General features: G+C 33.9%; 2 protein-coding genes across 2 annotated transcripts in view; both read left to right on the top strand.

Annotated features, from left to right (window-relative positions):
• LOC136035788 (voltage-dependent calcium channel type A subunit alpha-1-like) overlaps positions 1-12,052 on the top strand; it is a 208,837-nt gene extending 196,785 nt beyond the window's left edge. Inside the window, exons 11-13 of the mRNA XM_065717761.1 lie at positions 4,206-4,428; positions 8,836-9,040; positions 11,843-12,052. Of these exons, the coding sequence (XP_065573833.1) occupies positions 4,206-4,273 (68 nt within the window). The 3' untranslated portion in view covers positions 4,274-4,428; positions 8,836-9,040; positions 11,843-12,052. The remainder of the gene's footprint in view (positions 1-4,205; positions 4,429-8,835; positions 9,041-11,842) is intronic.
• Positions 9,054-17,174, top strand: part of LOC136035786 (voltage-dependent calcium channel type A subunit alpha-1-like) — a 192,280-nt gene continuing 184,159 nt past the window's right edge. The window contains exons 1-3 of the mRNA XM_065717760.1: positions 9,054-9,155; positions 11,843-12,061; positions 13,880-13,980. Coding sequence (XP_065573832.1) covers positions 9,054-9,155; positions 11,843-12,061; positions 13,880-13,980 — 422 coding nt within the window. The remainder of the gene's footprint in view (positions 9,156-11,842; positions 12,062-13,879; positions 13,981-17,174) is intronic.

Raw genomic sequence — 17,174 nt, 5'->3', positions numbered from 1 at the left:
ATGGCCCAAAAAACGGTTATAGAAAGCAGCAAGTTTGTATTACCAGAAAGCTACATTTGCTTTATTGATTTGCCTCAGTTTTGGCATTTTCTTAAATACTATTTGTGTAGCCATAGAGCATTATGGTCAACCAGATTGCTTATCAGAATTTTTGTGTCCGTAAATTCATATTTTTCATTTATATTAACAGATAGCTATGTTACCATAAAACAGCAATGGCTTAAGTGATGGTTATAAATAGCAGCAAGTTTATATTACCAGTAAGTTGTATTTGTTTTATTGGTCTGCCTCAGTTTTAGTGATTTTTTTAAATGCTATTTGTGTGGTCATTGAACATTATCGACAACCAGACTGGTTGATAGAATTTTCATGCACGTATAGTCGTACTCTATTTTTATATTACCGAAATTTTTGAAGTTTTCGAGGTAATATGATGACAAAAAAAAATTAAATCTGATTGTCTTCATTTAATAAGTGAAAACTAACTGAACCATATATAAACCAAAAACTACTAAAAGTTGTAAATTTTATTTGAATGAAAAAGACTTCTGCACGCAATAATCAGTTTCTGTTTGTCACGGGCCTCAAGTTAGATATTCATAAATATATAAAAACTGTATTACTAGGCCATGTTTAAATACTTTCTGTGGGGATGGATGGTTCTTCAGACCAACAACAGGTGGTAGTTCTCATTCATAAGATAATGAAACTTGAGAGGCATGCTTTCGTTTGATTACGACTACATTGTAATGCCCAAGGAGTGTAGCAACCTCTTCTTGAACAGAATAAGACCTCACCCTTCCCAAAGGCTACACCTCACTACTTAATAATCTGAAACGGATGATAAGATAAGATGTTTATTAAGTGGGTGGGGTTTTAAGCGAGTTATTAACATGCTTATTTTTCTTAACTATCGACTCTTAAACAATTTTGGTCTTAGGAAGGCTTGTCACCTGAGATTATTCCTTAGTAGAAAAGCTTTACCTTACTTAGATGTCTATGATTAACAAATGCCTCAAAGCTGTGCGTCGATTACGGATGGTTAAAAATTGGTATTCAACAAAATATGTCGAATTGATTAGATGAGCATACTAGAATGGATACACACTTATATATAAAATAATCGTTAACATATAAAATAATATAATAACATATTAAATTCAAATTTTTATTTTATTGAAATAGTTACTTTCAGCAAAATACAAAATATTTAATCAACAGATGACTTTATCAAGATAACTCCTTACTAGCACTTTAAGTTCAAGGACGTTTTCCTTATTGTTAAGCAGGACTGCATTAATACAGGCTTCTCGCAAAATACAGGCTCGAAGTGTTTAAATGAAGATCAGCTCTGCTAAGAAGTATTAGGATATTGACTGTTTCTTACCTTTTAAAGAAATGTTGTCTGAAGAGAATCTTTCTGTGCTGTACGGGATAAACAGTGGGCTTCAGTTACCCTGGAATATGCTATCCTGGTGTCCTGGGTCAATTCCCTGACCCATGATCAGGTTTTCTGGAAATTCGTATAAGTTCTAATCAAAAAATCGTGTATTAGATTATAAAGATGAATATTTTTTGCAAGCTACTCTGTCAATTCCCCCCTCCCCTACTCTGTCAAAAAATGGTATGAATAGAAAAATGCTTTAACATACTTAAGATATAAAGGTATAATTGTGAATGTCGGTGCACATTTTTAGGTTGAAATACTTGCATTAAGCCTAAAAAACATAAAAAAGATGTTTATTATGAATCAAAAACGATTTTTTTTCATTCAAATTTTTCGAGTTTTCTATTATGTGCAAAGATCAGCATTGCTAGCTTCTTTAGATTTCCTGGAAAATGCCATCTCGGTGGACCTGGCCAATTCACATTTAAACAATCATGTTGTTTTGAGATTATTATAAGTTCTGAATATATACACACATAACATATATATATATATGTATATATATATATATATATATATATATATATATATATATATATATATATATATATATATATATATATATATATATATATATATATATATATTTATATGAAAACCCGTCAATCCTACGGAATGAAAAAAACGGAGCACGAACATATAAATATAAGAAAATATATAAGAACATATCAGAAGAGACATAACTAGAAAGAGACTCAACTAATAAAAGGGCAAACAAAATAGCACTAAAATGAATAAAACGAAAACAGATGTATTGTAAAAGGAGATTATACCAATCGTGATCTACTATTTTAATATTGTGTCTTTTGATTAAGTTTTCAACTGCAACATGAGAGTCAGTTATGTGATACTTTTTAATGAGGATTGAGTTTCTGTACCAGGGAGGAAAACTCAGGAGGTATTTATCAAAACGGAAGAAAAGCGCACGGATTTTAGACAGTTCAGCCTTCGAGAATAGTTTCCAAAATGGTGCCAGGTACAGTATATGAGTTAAAACAGTAGCGTTATATAGGCTGGCAAGGAGGGGGCGGCTAAAACGGAATTTAGCAGAGACTATGGAAGCATACAAGCCGGAGATTCGTCGATTGAGGTGTTTGATCAGTAGAAGACGTGTATGCCTTAGAGACGAGCCAATAGGGACTCCGAGGTAATTTATGTGGTCAGCAGTATTCATGAGATTTTCACCAAAAAGCAGTGAAGGCACATGTGGTGTTTTTTGCCAATTGAAGAGAACTATCTCGGTTTTCTCAGTGTTAAAACTGAGGCCAAGTTTTAGATATGCGGTTTTAAGCGTTTCAAAAATGTCAGAAGCTTTTTGCAACGTTCTACTGAAGTTCAAGACGTCGTTGGCGTAGCATACTAAGGAGGTGTCTATAGAGGAAAGAATGCATGAGGTTGGGCATTTATCTTGTGCTTGAATAACATAATTATTGAACAAATGAGGGGAGGAGACAGCTCCCTGGCGGTCACCTTTCAAAACGGGGATCAATTTTTCATGAGGCCGGGGAAGCAAATGTTTGTCAGGAGGAAGCTTTAGGCGAATGGACAGCCTCTAGCACATATCACGTAGGGATCGAACTATGCAGGGATTCAGACCTCGTTGTGAAGCTTTTAATAACATTGCAGCGTGTATGAGTGAATCGAATGCACGGCTGATGTCATGACTAGCTAAGGCTATGCTCTCTCCAGAAAAATCCGCATCGAGTAGCACACTCACTACAGCCGTCAAGGCATCGGCACAACCAGTGAGGCGCTTAAATCCGAATTGACGTGGCGGGGTGTAGCATTTAGTTTCCAGTTCATTAATGAATAGAAGCTCGAATAGTTTACATAAAAGATGTGGCGATTGTAATTGGGCGGAAAGACGAGCATTTGATGTCATTTTTCCCTTTCTTCGGAATGGGGGTAAGATCCCCTACGCAGAAGGAGGAGGGAACAACATCTTGCGTGAAGATCATCTGCATAAAAAGCGAAAGATGCATAGCGAGAACCGAACCACCAAGTTTAATATGGATAGCGCTAACACGGTCAATTCCGCAAGAAGACTTATCTGTCAACCGACGAATTGCTTGAATAACCGACTCTAAACTACAGAGTCACGCCACTGACCCCCGTCCCAAACTGAAGAATTGGGTATACTGGGATTCGAACCCGCGTCCTCTCAGACAAGGGATACCGAATCCAGCACACCAACCCACTCGGCCAGGACGGCTCAGTATATATATATATATAAATATACATATATATATATATATATATATATATATATATATATATATATATATATATATATATATATATATATATATATATATATCTAAGGACATAGATGTCCATCTTAAAATGATATGATAGACCCCTGATCTTGTCGCATTTGACTCTGGCAAGGCCGTATCTAGGATTTTCGTTTGCCTAAAAAAAAAGAAAAAAAGCCTTTACATAATGCATCGAAAATTTGTTTAAATAAGTTTTTTTTTTACTTTTATACTATTCGGAAAAAAACAAGAGGGGAGGGGTTAAAATCTGGTACTCCCCGCCCCCGATACAAGCTTGGACTCTGGTCCTTCCTGTTTAGGCTTTATACAAATAAGCACCTTTTTTGCACCTTGACAGACTTGCATTTTGGCCTGCCAAATGGTTATTAGATTATTAGCACCATCGGAGGAACTAGCGAACAGCCATCGCCAAACATGCAAAGGGTTACACAAATGATTAGTCTCAGCTCGTATAAAATGCATATATTTTTTTACTATTTCAGATTATGCTGAATTTGCCTTCCTAGCTTTATTTATGACTGAGATGTTTGTGAAGATGTATGCATTATGACCTCGAATCTACTTCGAATCAAGTTTCAACCGCTTCGATTGCGTTGTCATTAGTGGCTCAATATTTGAAGTTATCTGGTCTGCTTTTAAATCTGGCTCATTTGGATTATCAGTCTTAAGAGCATTACGACTTCTGCGAGTATTTAAAGTTACAAAGTAAGTTATATTGTTTGTTAAACTAAAGGATTAAATTTAATGATAGTATATATATATATATATATATATATATATATATATATATATATATATATATATATATATATATATATATATATATATATATATATATATATATATATATATATATATACTATCTGTACTATCATAATATCATAGGCAGTGCAATAGCGCTACCTAAGTAAAGAGCGATGTGGGGACAACGCAATCCCCCCGCCTCCCCCTCTACGTTTTTTCCACAAATGCATCCGAAAAAAAATTGATTTAGCCACTTAGAAAATAGTCTAAATATCATATAACAAGTCCTTTGGGGTGGAAAAAATCCACCCTAGAAATGTTCATTAGGTCTAAAACTATACACTAAAGTTTAAAATGTTCATTAGGTCTAAAACTACACACCAAAGTTTACGATCCTGAGAAAATTTGCCGAAAACGTACTTGTTTGTTGTTTTTTCCGAGGATGATTGTACCAAACGAGTTGTCCTAAAATATCAGTAGTTAGCTTATCTGGATGCAAATTGAATGTTCTGGTGTCCTTGTGAAGTAGCAAAATATTTTTACTTAAGCAAGAGCGGTGTTTTCTACCATTTTGTGGTACAAAACGGCAACTTTGACCCAAATTGGGCCAAATATGAATATCAATCAATTTAATCAATTTTATTTTGTTTGAAAATTAAGTTTTAAATCAATTTAAAATTGTTAACTACTGTTTATTATGCTTCCTATTGTCAGGGGCAGTAATACTCCACGGTGCTGAAAGGCTTCTGAAGATACACGTTATACTCGTTCTCGTTAAAGTAGGCATCTCTTCAACTTCACTAACTTCATTGTGTTGCGAGAGCTACACTTTGGTTTTGTCGTGTTTTTTTTTCCTAGCACCCTGATTTCAGCTTATTCCTAGAAAGTGGTAAGAGTCTAACCTCTGCGGTTTTTACGTAAAGTGTCTCGCCTGGGGCCAATAATTGATTGTTTCTAACCATTTCTGTTCGTGATTTCAGCTGAGTTTATCATTCGTTTTTTTGCACCTGGGATTGCGGTAGAGAAATGGTATCAGATGTGCCTCTTAAACTTTAAAAGTTCTCTCATTGCTAAAGAAATTAAAGTTTATCCTTTGCTCCTTTCTAAGTGATGACGTTAGAAACGTGGCCTACGGCAAAAAGTCAACTTTTGAACTAAGACAGATACCTGTTTTTGACGGCAGTCGATAGCTCTTGATGAGCTGATCAAAGTATATATAATCCATTTTATGGTAGAAAAATTCTTTAATGAGATATACCAGTTTGAAAATTTAAAGGGGTTGACAACTTCAGTAGTAAGGTACACACTGAAACCAAAAATAGGCCGATATCAATTGTGAGACATATAGGGGAGTTTATGCAACAGTTGGCTGTTAGGTCATAATCCTGTTCGGCAATGAGGTGTTCGCAACTTTTGCTAGTCGGTGTACCTATTATTTGTTTCCTGTGTATTTGATGGTAATACCAATTTTGTTCCAGTGGTAAGACATGTAGAGGACTTGTAAGTAATAATTGGCTGTTAGGCTACAATCATCTTCAGCGATGAAGGGTTTGTAAATTTTGCTATTTGCAATGATGGGTTTGCAAATTTCGCCAGTTGGTGTACCTAGTATTTATTTTAAGATCCTTATAGATTAACAACTTCAGCGTTTAATTGAAGCGAGGAAATAAAACCAAAGTGTTGCTGTCACAACAATTTACTCAGGGAAGCCGAAAAAAAGTTGCCACAACACCTCACGTTGCCCATGCAACGTAGATCTAGGTTAACTTCATTTTTTTTTTCAATAAGCAAATACACTAGATAAGTTCTTATTCTTTAACCATTGTTATGCAAAAATCAATCTTTGAAATAAAGGTTCGGGTCTCCATGCATTTAGGGTAACACTTGGTATGATATTAAAAGAGAACAAAAAATCAGTACAAAAAGAATTCAAATATATTTTAAAAGCAATATCAAACTAAGAACTAACAATTATGATGTTGATGAAGAGGGCTACCCCTTCCTAACCTCCTGCCCCAGATAGATAGATAGATACTTTATTTAATATATTTAAAAATACAAAAAAAAATATAAACCCCCAACAGAGAGCAGAGCTCTTAAGGTTGGCTGTGCAAATAATAGGATATACACAAGGCAAGATCTTTTATTGAACAAATTACATAATAAATAATTTTCTAAACTGGACGACGGGGAGCAGGGCTCGATGTGTCTGCCATAAAACATATGTAAATACATATACTGGCCTATGGAGTTAAGTTTGACCTTTTCTCTCCATTGCTTTAAGAACGGAATGGATAAAAGTATTTTCCACATTATGCGAAAAATGTAAGAACGTACTGACATTTGCTTTAAAACAATACATTTTTCAGTTTGAATATTTTAAAATTCAATTAGTTGCACCATTCATAAGGTCTATTAACGTAGTACTGTACAATATTTTTCTCATAGATTTTTGAACAAAAAAAAAACTTAAAAAGTCAAACTCTTTCTGGTCTAGTGTATAGGTAAGACAAATGTAAGGTATTACCAATCGTTTTTAGGTCCGCTTACATGTTTTGAGGTCCGGCCTTCAAACTAAGTAACCATCATAACATAGGGCTTATCGTTTTTGAACAACGTGAAATATATAGCGTGACTAGTGTCAGCCTACGGATTAACTGAGCCACTAACCGTGGCTGAGGAGCGTCACGGTCGCTATTTTTCCAAGCTTGATAGGACAAACAGTCTCCATCCTAATATGTGCTTGTAGAAATATTTCAATCTATTCTCTGTAGTATATATTTCTTTGTGACTGTGTTATTTGTTTTGTACTTCTTTTTTCTTTTTTTGTCATCTCATCTATTTTATATTGAACCCTTGTGTATTTTCGGGCAATAAATATATTGACTGATTTATTGATATTGAGCTACAGTTCTTGTTATGAAATTTCACGAATATATAACCTTATATGTCAGCTACAATTCTTATAAAGTTACTTTTTATAAATATTTATTTAAATATATTTAATTATAATTAAAAACATACGAGATATAGCCTATAGGTCCTGACTTCCTTTAGTTTTTTGATAAGACTTTATATGCAACCCCTTTTGAATAAAGAATCTTGCATGTAAGCTACCCTTTGAGTCCTGGTGTCGTTGATCTTTTTTTTTTGCTTTGAACAAAGGTTAGTACTGCGACTCGATAGGCTGAGCCATAGTTGACTTTTCACCAAATGGGTACCTGGAGAAAAATTTTGTAATAACACTGGAAGCTTTGAATAATTTGTCTCCAATCCAACATTGCATTCCAAGCCGAAGACAGAGAATCAAGAGATCGTTATCCGCCCTACAGGGCTCATTGATCAGCCTACAGAAATGCTTTTTCTGTTTTTTCTTTTTAAATACCCTTTTTAAAAACTGTCCATTTAAAACCCTTGAAACCCTTATTATTGACGTTCCTATAAATTAAACAAAAAATGTAAGATCCGGCCTATTGGGCTTTGCTTTCCACCGTATGAGATTTTTCAAATAACAATACTTATATTTAAGCTACCCTTCGAGTCCTGGTGTTGCTGTCCCAAGATCGGCGTCGGCCTATTGGCCTATGGCCTACTGTTTTTGGATGCGAAGATGTACATTGAGCTGGATTTTCTATTTTGAGATTTCTTTTATAAAAAACCTTCGTAGTATGGCATTCATATTTTCAATATTGAAGCAACTGTATTTTTTTGGTATTTTGCACAAAATATTTTTTTAGGAATTTAATAAAAATATTCAAAAACTGAGATTGGTAGTTGAATAGTATGGCTTCTTTTTGGACCATTAGGTGCTGCACAATTACTAGATGAATAGTCAGCCTACTTTTTGGAATACGATCAGTCAGCCGGGTACCAAGAACAATCCGTAGGCAATTTCTCTGGAAAACATCAGTAAATTTCCATCCGCTTTTCGGAGCACTTATGCTTCAGAGCCATATTCAGAGCCATAATCCTGGTTTGCAATCTTTTAAATTGAATAGCTCCAGTAGGATCTTTTTCTAATCTTTCACTGGACAAAAATTCAGCAACGTGATGCATAAAATATGTTACATGATCATAAATATATTAATAGCATCTGCCATATGGGATATCGTGTAAATTTAGATCATCTATAATAATTTAATCCTTATATGATACATAAAATTTTTTTAAATAACTATAATATAGGCCGTAACAATATCATTAGTAAATTATTTGATAAAAATATAATAACACTTTTCGATTGATGAAAAAAATTTCTTCCTTGACTTAATAATATTTAGCTTAATGGTTGAACATTATTTGTAGTACCAGTTGTAAATTATGTATAAATACTTGGTTAAATATATATAACTCTTATTTTCTTTTTAGGTATTGGTCGTCCCTTCGGAATTTGGTGATATCGTTGCTTAGCTCAATGCGTTCAATTATATCATTATTGTTTCTACTCTTTTTATTCATTTTGATTTTTGCACTTCTTGGGATGCAACTTTTTGGCGGTGCCTTCAATTTTAGCGAGGAGACTCCCCCGGCCAACTTTAATTCTTTTCCTATTGCTTTGCTGACTGTTTTTCAAGTAAGTAGACAAAATGGCCATAATTACATGGTCAGCACCGCCAACTCTCATCTTGTCCTTTTATTATCTTATCCTATTACAATCTTATTCTATTATTTTGCTGACTGTTTTTCAAGTAAGCAGACAAAGCGGAAATAATCACATGGTCGGTACCATCAACTCTAACTCTTTTCCTATTCCTTTGCTGACATTTCTCAAGTAATAAAACTAAGCGGCCACAATTACCAGGCCATAACTCTGACCTTATTCACATTAATTTGCTGAAAGATTTTTAAGTAAACAACGGGGTCATAACTACATTGCAAGATCCACCAACTATCTTCCTAATGCTTGGCTGAGCTTTTTTCAAGAAAGTAGATAGAGTGATCACAATCACATGGCCAGCACTATTAACTCTGACTCTTTTCATATTAATTTCTTGGCAGTTTTTTAAATGACTGGACAACGGTGCCATAAACACTTGGTCAGCACCTTCAACTCTATCCGTATTCATATTGCTTCGCTGACTGATTTTCAAGAACGTAGACATAGTGACTATGATCACATGATCTTCAGCACCAATTTTTATGTCTTTTTTCCACGCAAGCAGACAAAGGGGCCATTATCACTTGGTCAGAAAAAGACAAAACTCCACTCAAATGACATAAATTATTTTCCTCTTTCTTTGCTAGCAGTGTTCCAACTCAGAAAAAATATAATGACCAAAAATGGTTTGAAATTTTTTGACGAATTACAGAAAAATCGGTACTTTGCATTTTATTTGGACTCTTTGATAATTCGGTTGCAGGAGCACGCTTAGGTTTTGTCTTGTATTTTAGTTTTTTTTTTTTTGTTTTTAGTGTTTTCCTCGTTCGTCAATTTCAAATATAGAGGATAATTTCTACCGTTTTTAGAGAAATTGTGTACTTCAGACTGTATTGAAGAATATGACATTTAATTTTAGAAAGCTGTGTATGTTTTTAGTGGGGGAGGTTCTCCCTACTAATTGAGCCAGAGCCCTAAGAGTGAGTGTTGAGCTAAGGTTTTACAGTGTACACTAGAGAGGGACACCTAAAGGTTTTTAACCAAGCTTTTAAAATTGAGGTTAAACTAAAATCGAAAATGTTTTGGACGTGAGACAGTTACCTGACCGAATGGCAAAGGAAGCTGAAGCTTTTCGTTTGCTACTTTCTTATTATTGATATTGGAAAAAAAGCCTGCAGCAAGAAAATCAACTTGTGACCCAAGGCAGGAAGATTTTTTTTTTCAACGCTGAATTCATAGTCCATGATGATCCGACCAAAGTACCTGAGATCAGTTTTTTTCGTACAGCGATCCATTTAAGCGATATGTGATTTTAGAAATTTTGAGGAGTTAAAAACCTTAGTGTTGTGATGCAAATAAATAGAGAGAATAAATTTGGTTTAAATTTAAGACATGGGAGGGACTTCCGTATAAAAATTTTTGTTATGCCTTGGTCATTCTTACGGTGATGGATCAGTGTCTTTTGCTAGTTGGTATACCTACTAATTGATTCTTGTGTGGTTACACATACGAAAATTTTGGTTTCAATCCTGCTGCAGAGAGGGATGTGTTAGGTTGTTAACAACCAAAAAAAGGTTGTTAGAGCTCAGTCATACTCTTTGTTAGGCTTTTTGTTACTTCTGCAAATTAGTTTACCATAAACTTGATAAAAATTATTGTAACAACAGAATTCAGAGACAAGTGAGGGAGTTGTAACAATCCTTGAATTAGAGCCAGGACTCCAAGAACGAAATATAGCGTTTCTTGAATTGAAGTTGGGACTTCAAGAGCCATATCTAGAATTAAAATTAGTTTACCATAAATTATTGTAACAACAGAATTCAGAGACAAGTGAGGGAGTTGTAACAATCCTTGAATTAGAGCCAGGACTCCAAGAACGAAATATAGCGTTTCTTGAATTGAAGTTGGGACTTCAAGAGCCATATCTAGAATTTCCTGAATTGGAAACCTGGCTCCGAGAGCCAAATCTAGTGTCCATCGAAGGAATTTTAATAATAACAACCAGGGATCCGAAAATCCTCTGGGCTTTCTTCAGTATCGGTTTCACTGTCTGTATTAAAAATCCTACGACGCGAATAACTACGAACATTTTATGATCCATTTCACTATCACTTTTATCTACAAAACTGTCTAATAAACCAAGCACCGCACTACTTTATTTATTTGGTTTTGCTCCTTCAACCCAAGCGAAAGCAAACATCAAAACTTATATTGTGGGTCAAACCAGGCTAACAAAGATGTCTGTCTCTATCGAACTTAAAGGCGGACCTAAGACACTGCTCCTCGGAATTGAATTTGTCTGCCTATTCAGACATCTTTTAGATGACAGAATGATCAGATGGTAAATGTTTACTCAACCAGATAGTTAAAGTCAGTTTATAATGTAACAAATATCTTCGTCTAAGAATAACAGCAAGGGGAAAAGAGAACTTTTCAAACAAGCTCATTTACTTCGAACAAAAACGTTTACTATAAATATAAAATAAAAAAAATAAAAATAAATAATAAAAATAAATATAAATATTAAAATAAAAAAATAAAAAAAAAAAAAAAAATAAAAAATAAAAATAAAAATATAAAAATAAAAAATAAAAAATAAAATAGATAAAATAAAGATAGATAAAAGATAAAATAAATAGATAGATAAAAATAGGATAAAAATAAAAAAAAAATTATTTCTTTTTCGGCTTCAGCTTTGCATCACCATGACTTGTGGGCAAGGTGATTCAGTCAGCAGACTTATAGTTGAATATTTATAGTAAGCTTCTTTTTTTATAGGTCCTAACGGGTGAAGATTGGAACGAGGTTATGTATCAAGGTATTGAATCCCAGGGGGGGTCTCGAAAGGGTATGATTTATTCCCTCTACTTTATTATACTGGTACTGTTTGGCAATTACACCTTACTTAACGTTTTCTTGGCCATCGCCGTTGATAATTTGGCAAATGCCCAAGAATTGACAGCTGCCGAGGAAGAGCAAGAAGAAGAGGATAAAGAGGTTTGTTAATCCTACTTCGATCAAGGGAGAGTAAAGGGAAATGTCACAAAACATTTGGTGTTGCTATTAAATCTTTATATATGTAATAAGTAGACCCATGGGGAGACGATTTTAAATAAAGGGCTGTGTCAATCAAGGCTGTTTGCTAATTAGTGTTTGGTATATACATCCATGAGAAATAACTTGTTTCGTGTTTTTGTTTGATTAATAATGAAATGCTAGTTGCTTATGTGACAATTAAAAACTGCAAGGTATCAAACAGTTCGTGGTAACGAACTGTAAGCAGGGAGTGACCCGGCTCAATAGTAACCGAAACTCTAAAAAATGGAGCTTTGATACCAATAGATGTATCAAAAGAATTGACTTTTTATGCTGATTTGAACTAAATAAATTTAATTGATATAAATCCTACCCATTACAGGCTACGAGCCTAAGAAAGTTTGCGTAATTTTCGAAAAAAGGCGAGAAACCCCCTAAAAGTCATAGAATCTTAATGAGAATTACAACATCAGATTCAGCGTATAAGAAAACCCTGACGTAAGGGTTTCAAGCTCCCATCTTCAAAAATGTGGAATTTTGTGTTTTTCGCTCGAAGAGCTTTTTTTTGCTTTTTTTGTATACATATTTGAAACAATCAAGTTAGTCTCATTGATCTAAAATGTAATTTAGCAACAAAATCAGCTTTTTTTTTCAGCTGGAAGTAAGGATCAACATTAAAAATTAAAACGAACAAAAATCATTCTGTATAATAGGGACTGCCCCATTTTTAATGCCTCGTTCTTTGCGCAAAAAGTTAGACTTTTTGTCAAACTTCTTTAAGAACAGCCGCTGAAACAAAAGGAACGAAGAACTGGAAGAAAATTTTTTTTTTAAACACCGAAAAAAATACTTTAGCGCAACAAGTGAGGGACTGAGGAGAGGGTAGCCTGCCCCGTCTTCGGATTTTTCTGTTTGTTTCAAGTTTTAATGTTGCTCTTTACTCTCAGTTGAAAAAAACATAATTTTTTATTTAGTTTCTGATCTCCTTTCCAATTATACATGAAAATCCCCCTCTCCTCTCCGTAAAAAATTTTCACCGGATAAGTAGGTTACCGCACTTCCGCAATAAAATTGGAAAAGGGGAATCCCTGTGAATCATCATCAATCTTCATCAAGTCCTAATAATAACAAACTCAAGCTAAAAATTTTGAGTGTTAGCCTGCAGATCAATGTCAATTGATTACCTGCACAAAATGGTTTTGGGTACCAAGGGGTGTTTCTCCAAAATTTAGATTTGTCTGTGTGGGGGCAAGGAAGCCCCAGGTCCTTGTTAATAAAAGATATAAAAATTCTATTTTACCATAGTAGCTCCCCATCCCCTCCCATATATTTCTTTTTGGAGCGATTGTTTTGAAACAATGGACAGAAGAAAACTGATGGAGAGGTAAATTAAACAAACTATTTTATTTTTAGTAAAAATCAACAGTAATTCTTGTTTTCTTACCGTTATTATTACGCTTTCAAAAAACCATATTTGCTTTAAACTACCTTTAAATTTAATCTTTGGTTTTCTATATTATATTTATTATTCGTAAGATTCTAGATCAGCACTTGATCTTTTTTTTTTTTTTTTTTTTTTTTTTTTTTTTTTTTTTTTTTTTTTTTTTTTTTTTTTTTTTTTTTTTTTTTTGTATCTTGGGAACTATTTGGGTCAGGTAAATGAACTTATTAGCGGTAACTTCAAAGTCTTAATGATTTTCACAGAAATTAGATCATTTTACATAACTTTCATTATCTGGCTTATTTTTATAAATTATAACTGATTTTCATTTCCTTTAGAAACAGCAGCAGGAACTGGAAAAAGAAATAGAAACCTTGCAAATGGCAATGGAAGCAGGGGAAAATCTTGATTTATCACCCGGTGGACAAAATATCAATGAGTAAGTCAAATCTTATTTAAATTTTCGGTAAGTTTTTTTGTTGCCACTGGTTTCATGGGTAGGTTACTCATAACGGTTAGATGACACCAAATTTCTTTTCAGGTTAATCAGGAATTTTTGCAAAAAAATATGCAATGGGAAGTTTTGTCAAAAAGTATGCAATGAAGTTTTGTACAAATATATTCAAGGCCAACTAGATTTTATTTATTTTTTACCCTTGGGGTGTTAAACTCATTCATGTTATTTTTGAAATGTTAAATCCAACTATGAAACCAATTTTTCTGGGTTAACTGTTTTTTTAATATAGCACATTCACTCACAATTATAGTTTATTTTTTGATTAATAGTTTTATTAATTTCACGTGTCTCAAAAATTTGACCTCCTACACAAAAAAACTATTATCAATTTTAGTTCAGTTAATCAGTCAATCAATCAATCTACTTAAAGAGAACAGAGCAAAAACTACAAAGATTTATATCCCCACAAAGGCTCTTTGAACCAAAGGCCACAACCCCAAAACCACTGCTGCTCAATTTTATCACATTTTTAGGCTTTTTTAGGCTCAACAAGATATATGTTTTTGGCCTCACATGGAAACTCAAAGCTAAATTAACCGATTTTTTCTGTTTTTCTATATTTTTTTTTTATTTCAATTAGATAATGCATATGTTCCCTCCGAAAAAAGCCTTTTTTTTAAATTTGAAGATCCAAATTGCACGAAAAGTACAAGATGCTTATATAATTGAATTCAGTAGTCTCAGATTCATCTAATCACCAAGCCAGAATTATGATATAACTTAAATTTTCCCTTAAGTAAGGATATAAACTTACTTAAGAAATCTAAAACCCATCCTCTTTCAACGATTTTCAGCCGATTTTCTTTAATCTTTAATAACGTTGCACATAAGACTTCAAAAATTTAACTCGAAAAATATCTGATTTTCAATATATTCTTTTTATCTTTAAAAACGTTACACATAAGACTTCTAAAATTGAGTTCAGTAAATAGATATAAATGAATCTCGGCTTCGGGGAGATAGCAAAGTTTTTGTTTTTCGTCAATACATTAAAACCCATAGGAGAGTAGAAAAACAACATACCAAAGCATGCACAGAAGATAACCTGTAGTTAAGGTGCATAGATGTGATCAGTGAGAATAACATGAATACTATAATTGGATATTGCAGCTAATATAAGATACGAATGATATGATTCCCGTATGCAACACTGAACACTTTAATGCAACTATTTAGTATAACGTAGAATGACAGGATCTTCACTACAGCTCTGGTATATGATTTTATTTTTGACCTCTTTATACAGGAGACAAACACAGGAAAAAACATTGTTTTTTTTACATCTATAAAATCTAGATCTGGATTTTATATGATCTAGATATAGAATTTTCTGGAAGATCTAGAAAATAACCTAGTCGTAAGTTTTATCCAGGTTTTCCTCTTCCCCTATAATGCCTGAATTTTGCGAAAGAGAGAACAAAAATTTGCACCTTTTTCAATGGTATAATTAAGGTCTTTCTGTGACAAAAATGACAAAATAGAATAATACTAATGAAATTAAAGGAATTACGGATTGATTCCCACAGGCCGTATCTGGCAGTGACATTACATAGCCACACACTGCTTAGCTGCTATGATAAGATAGAGAACAGTCTTTATTTGGCTTGAAACATAGAGCCAAGTCGTACGTCATACACTTCACTTTGGAGTGGTCTTGAATACACGCTCGGCATCTCTGTTTATTGTCTGTCAAAGACGAAAAGCGCTCCTGACAGCCAAGTTTCGTTGAATCTGCAGGGTGGAAACTATACTTTTGGAGGGGGGTTAAACCTAAACATTAAATCTCAACTTCCATGGTATGATCTAGCTCTTTAAGCTATCATTGAGGATGTGCCAGAGAGTAAGGTGTTTGCAACGTCCGTTTAAAGACTTCATTGCATGTTTCGTCCAGTAGGGAGCCACCTTTGACACAGGGTCCAGCCATTTACACCGGAAAAGAAAGGAAAATCCACATGTACCACTTTTTTTCGTAGCTTTTAGTCAATTCTGTAGAGCTCTATCAGCATACTGACAAAATCAACACCGCCTATGAGGTAGTTGTATTCCTTCGTACAGCGTGGTCACTTCACTTTCATATACACTTTTTTGCTTGTCATCTAATCCCTGACAGATATTTTTAGGATCCATAACTGCATAGGTTAATATCAACTGTACCTGCTTGTTACTAATTCACCACTGAATCATTCCATTAAGTTTCTGCCCACCAGTCAGTCTTTCTTGCACTTTTGTTTTGGTATGTACTTCAAAAGCATTGCTCTTTAACCTGTTTTCCATAAATTTATCCAATTTTAGGTGTACTCTGAGCTTTTAAGGTCTGAGATGGGGTACTGACAAAAATAGTTGTCGGAAAAGAGCTTGTAGTTAATATATTTTAGGGATTCCCCTTGCTAGCCGGAGGACGAAATCAGCACAAATTTTCAAATCACTTAAATCAACTGATCGTTTACCAGTGTGAATTTCTGCTGCATGTCCAAATCTACTTATTCTCGTTCTGAATATGAAGTTGTATGCCACCTTTTGCGTTTTTTTTTTATTATACCATTTTGATTCATCAGAACAATTTCCTCATCAGTGACCTGAAGTTCTTCTGATTATACCTTCACGAAGTAGGTTCAAATCTTTTCCGTCAAGGGACAACTTTATGGGTCTTGTCTTAACCAGGGTCTCCCTAAGGCGTCTGGGTATATTATCACTGAAATGTAAATGCTTCTTCATCAGCTAAAATGTGTCATGTGACATAGCATGAGCATCACGGAGTAACAAGTTTTGTTTGACCAGTAAATGTGATAGGAGGGCATTTCTAATATTGCTGTAAATGAAAGAAATCCTAGGAAACCCTCAATATCGAACGATAATATTCCCAACTGCTTACCATATTTCTGAAGTATTATATATAACCTGACATATTATAATGGGATTTTGCCACTCATTTGTTGGTCAACTTGAACTTACTCTTTCCATAAAGTTCGAATAAAATATACTTTTCTCCAAGTAAATTTATCGTCCTCTCAGTAGTTTGAAAGTAGGTATACTAGAGATTTGTTGTGCTTATATTTCTTCACCTCCAGTAGCTTGAGACTCATCCTAACTGACAGTTCTTCTAATATGAATAAACA

The sequence above is a fragment of the Artemia franciscana genome, chromosome 14, assembly GCF_032884065.1.
Source record: "Artemia franciscana chromosome 14, ASM3288406v1, whole genome shotgun sequence".
NCBI classification, from domain to species: Eukaryota; Metazoa; Arthropoda; class Branchiopoda; order Anostraca; family Artemiidae; genus Artemia; species Artemia franciscana.
This window is presented reverse-complemented; position numbering and strand designations above follow the sequence as displayed.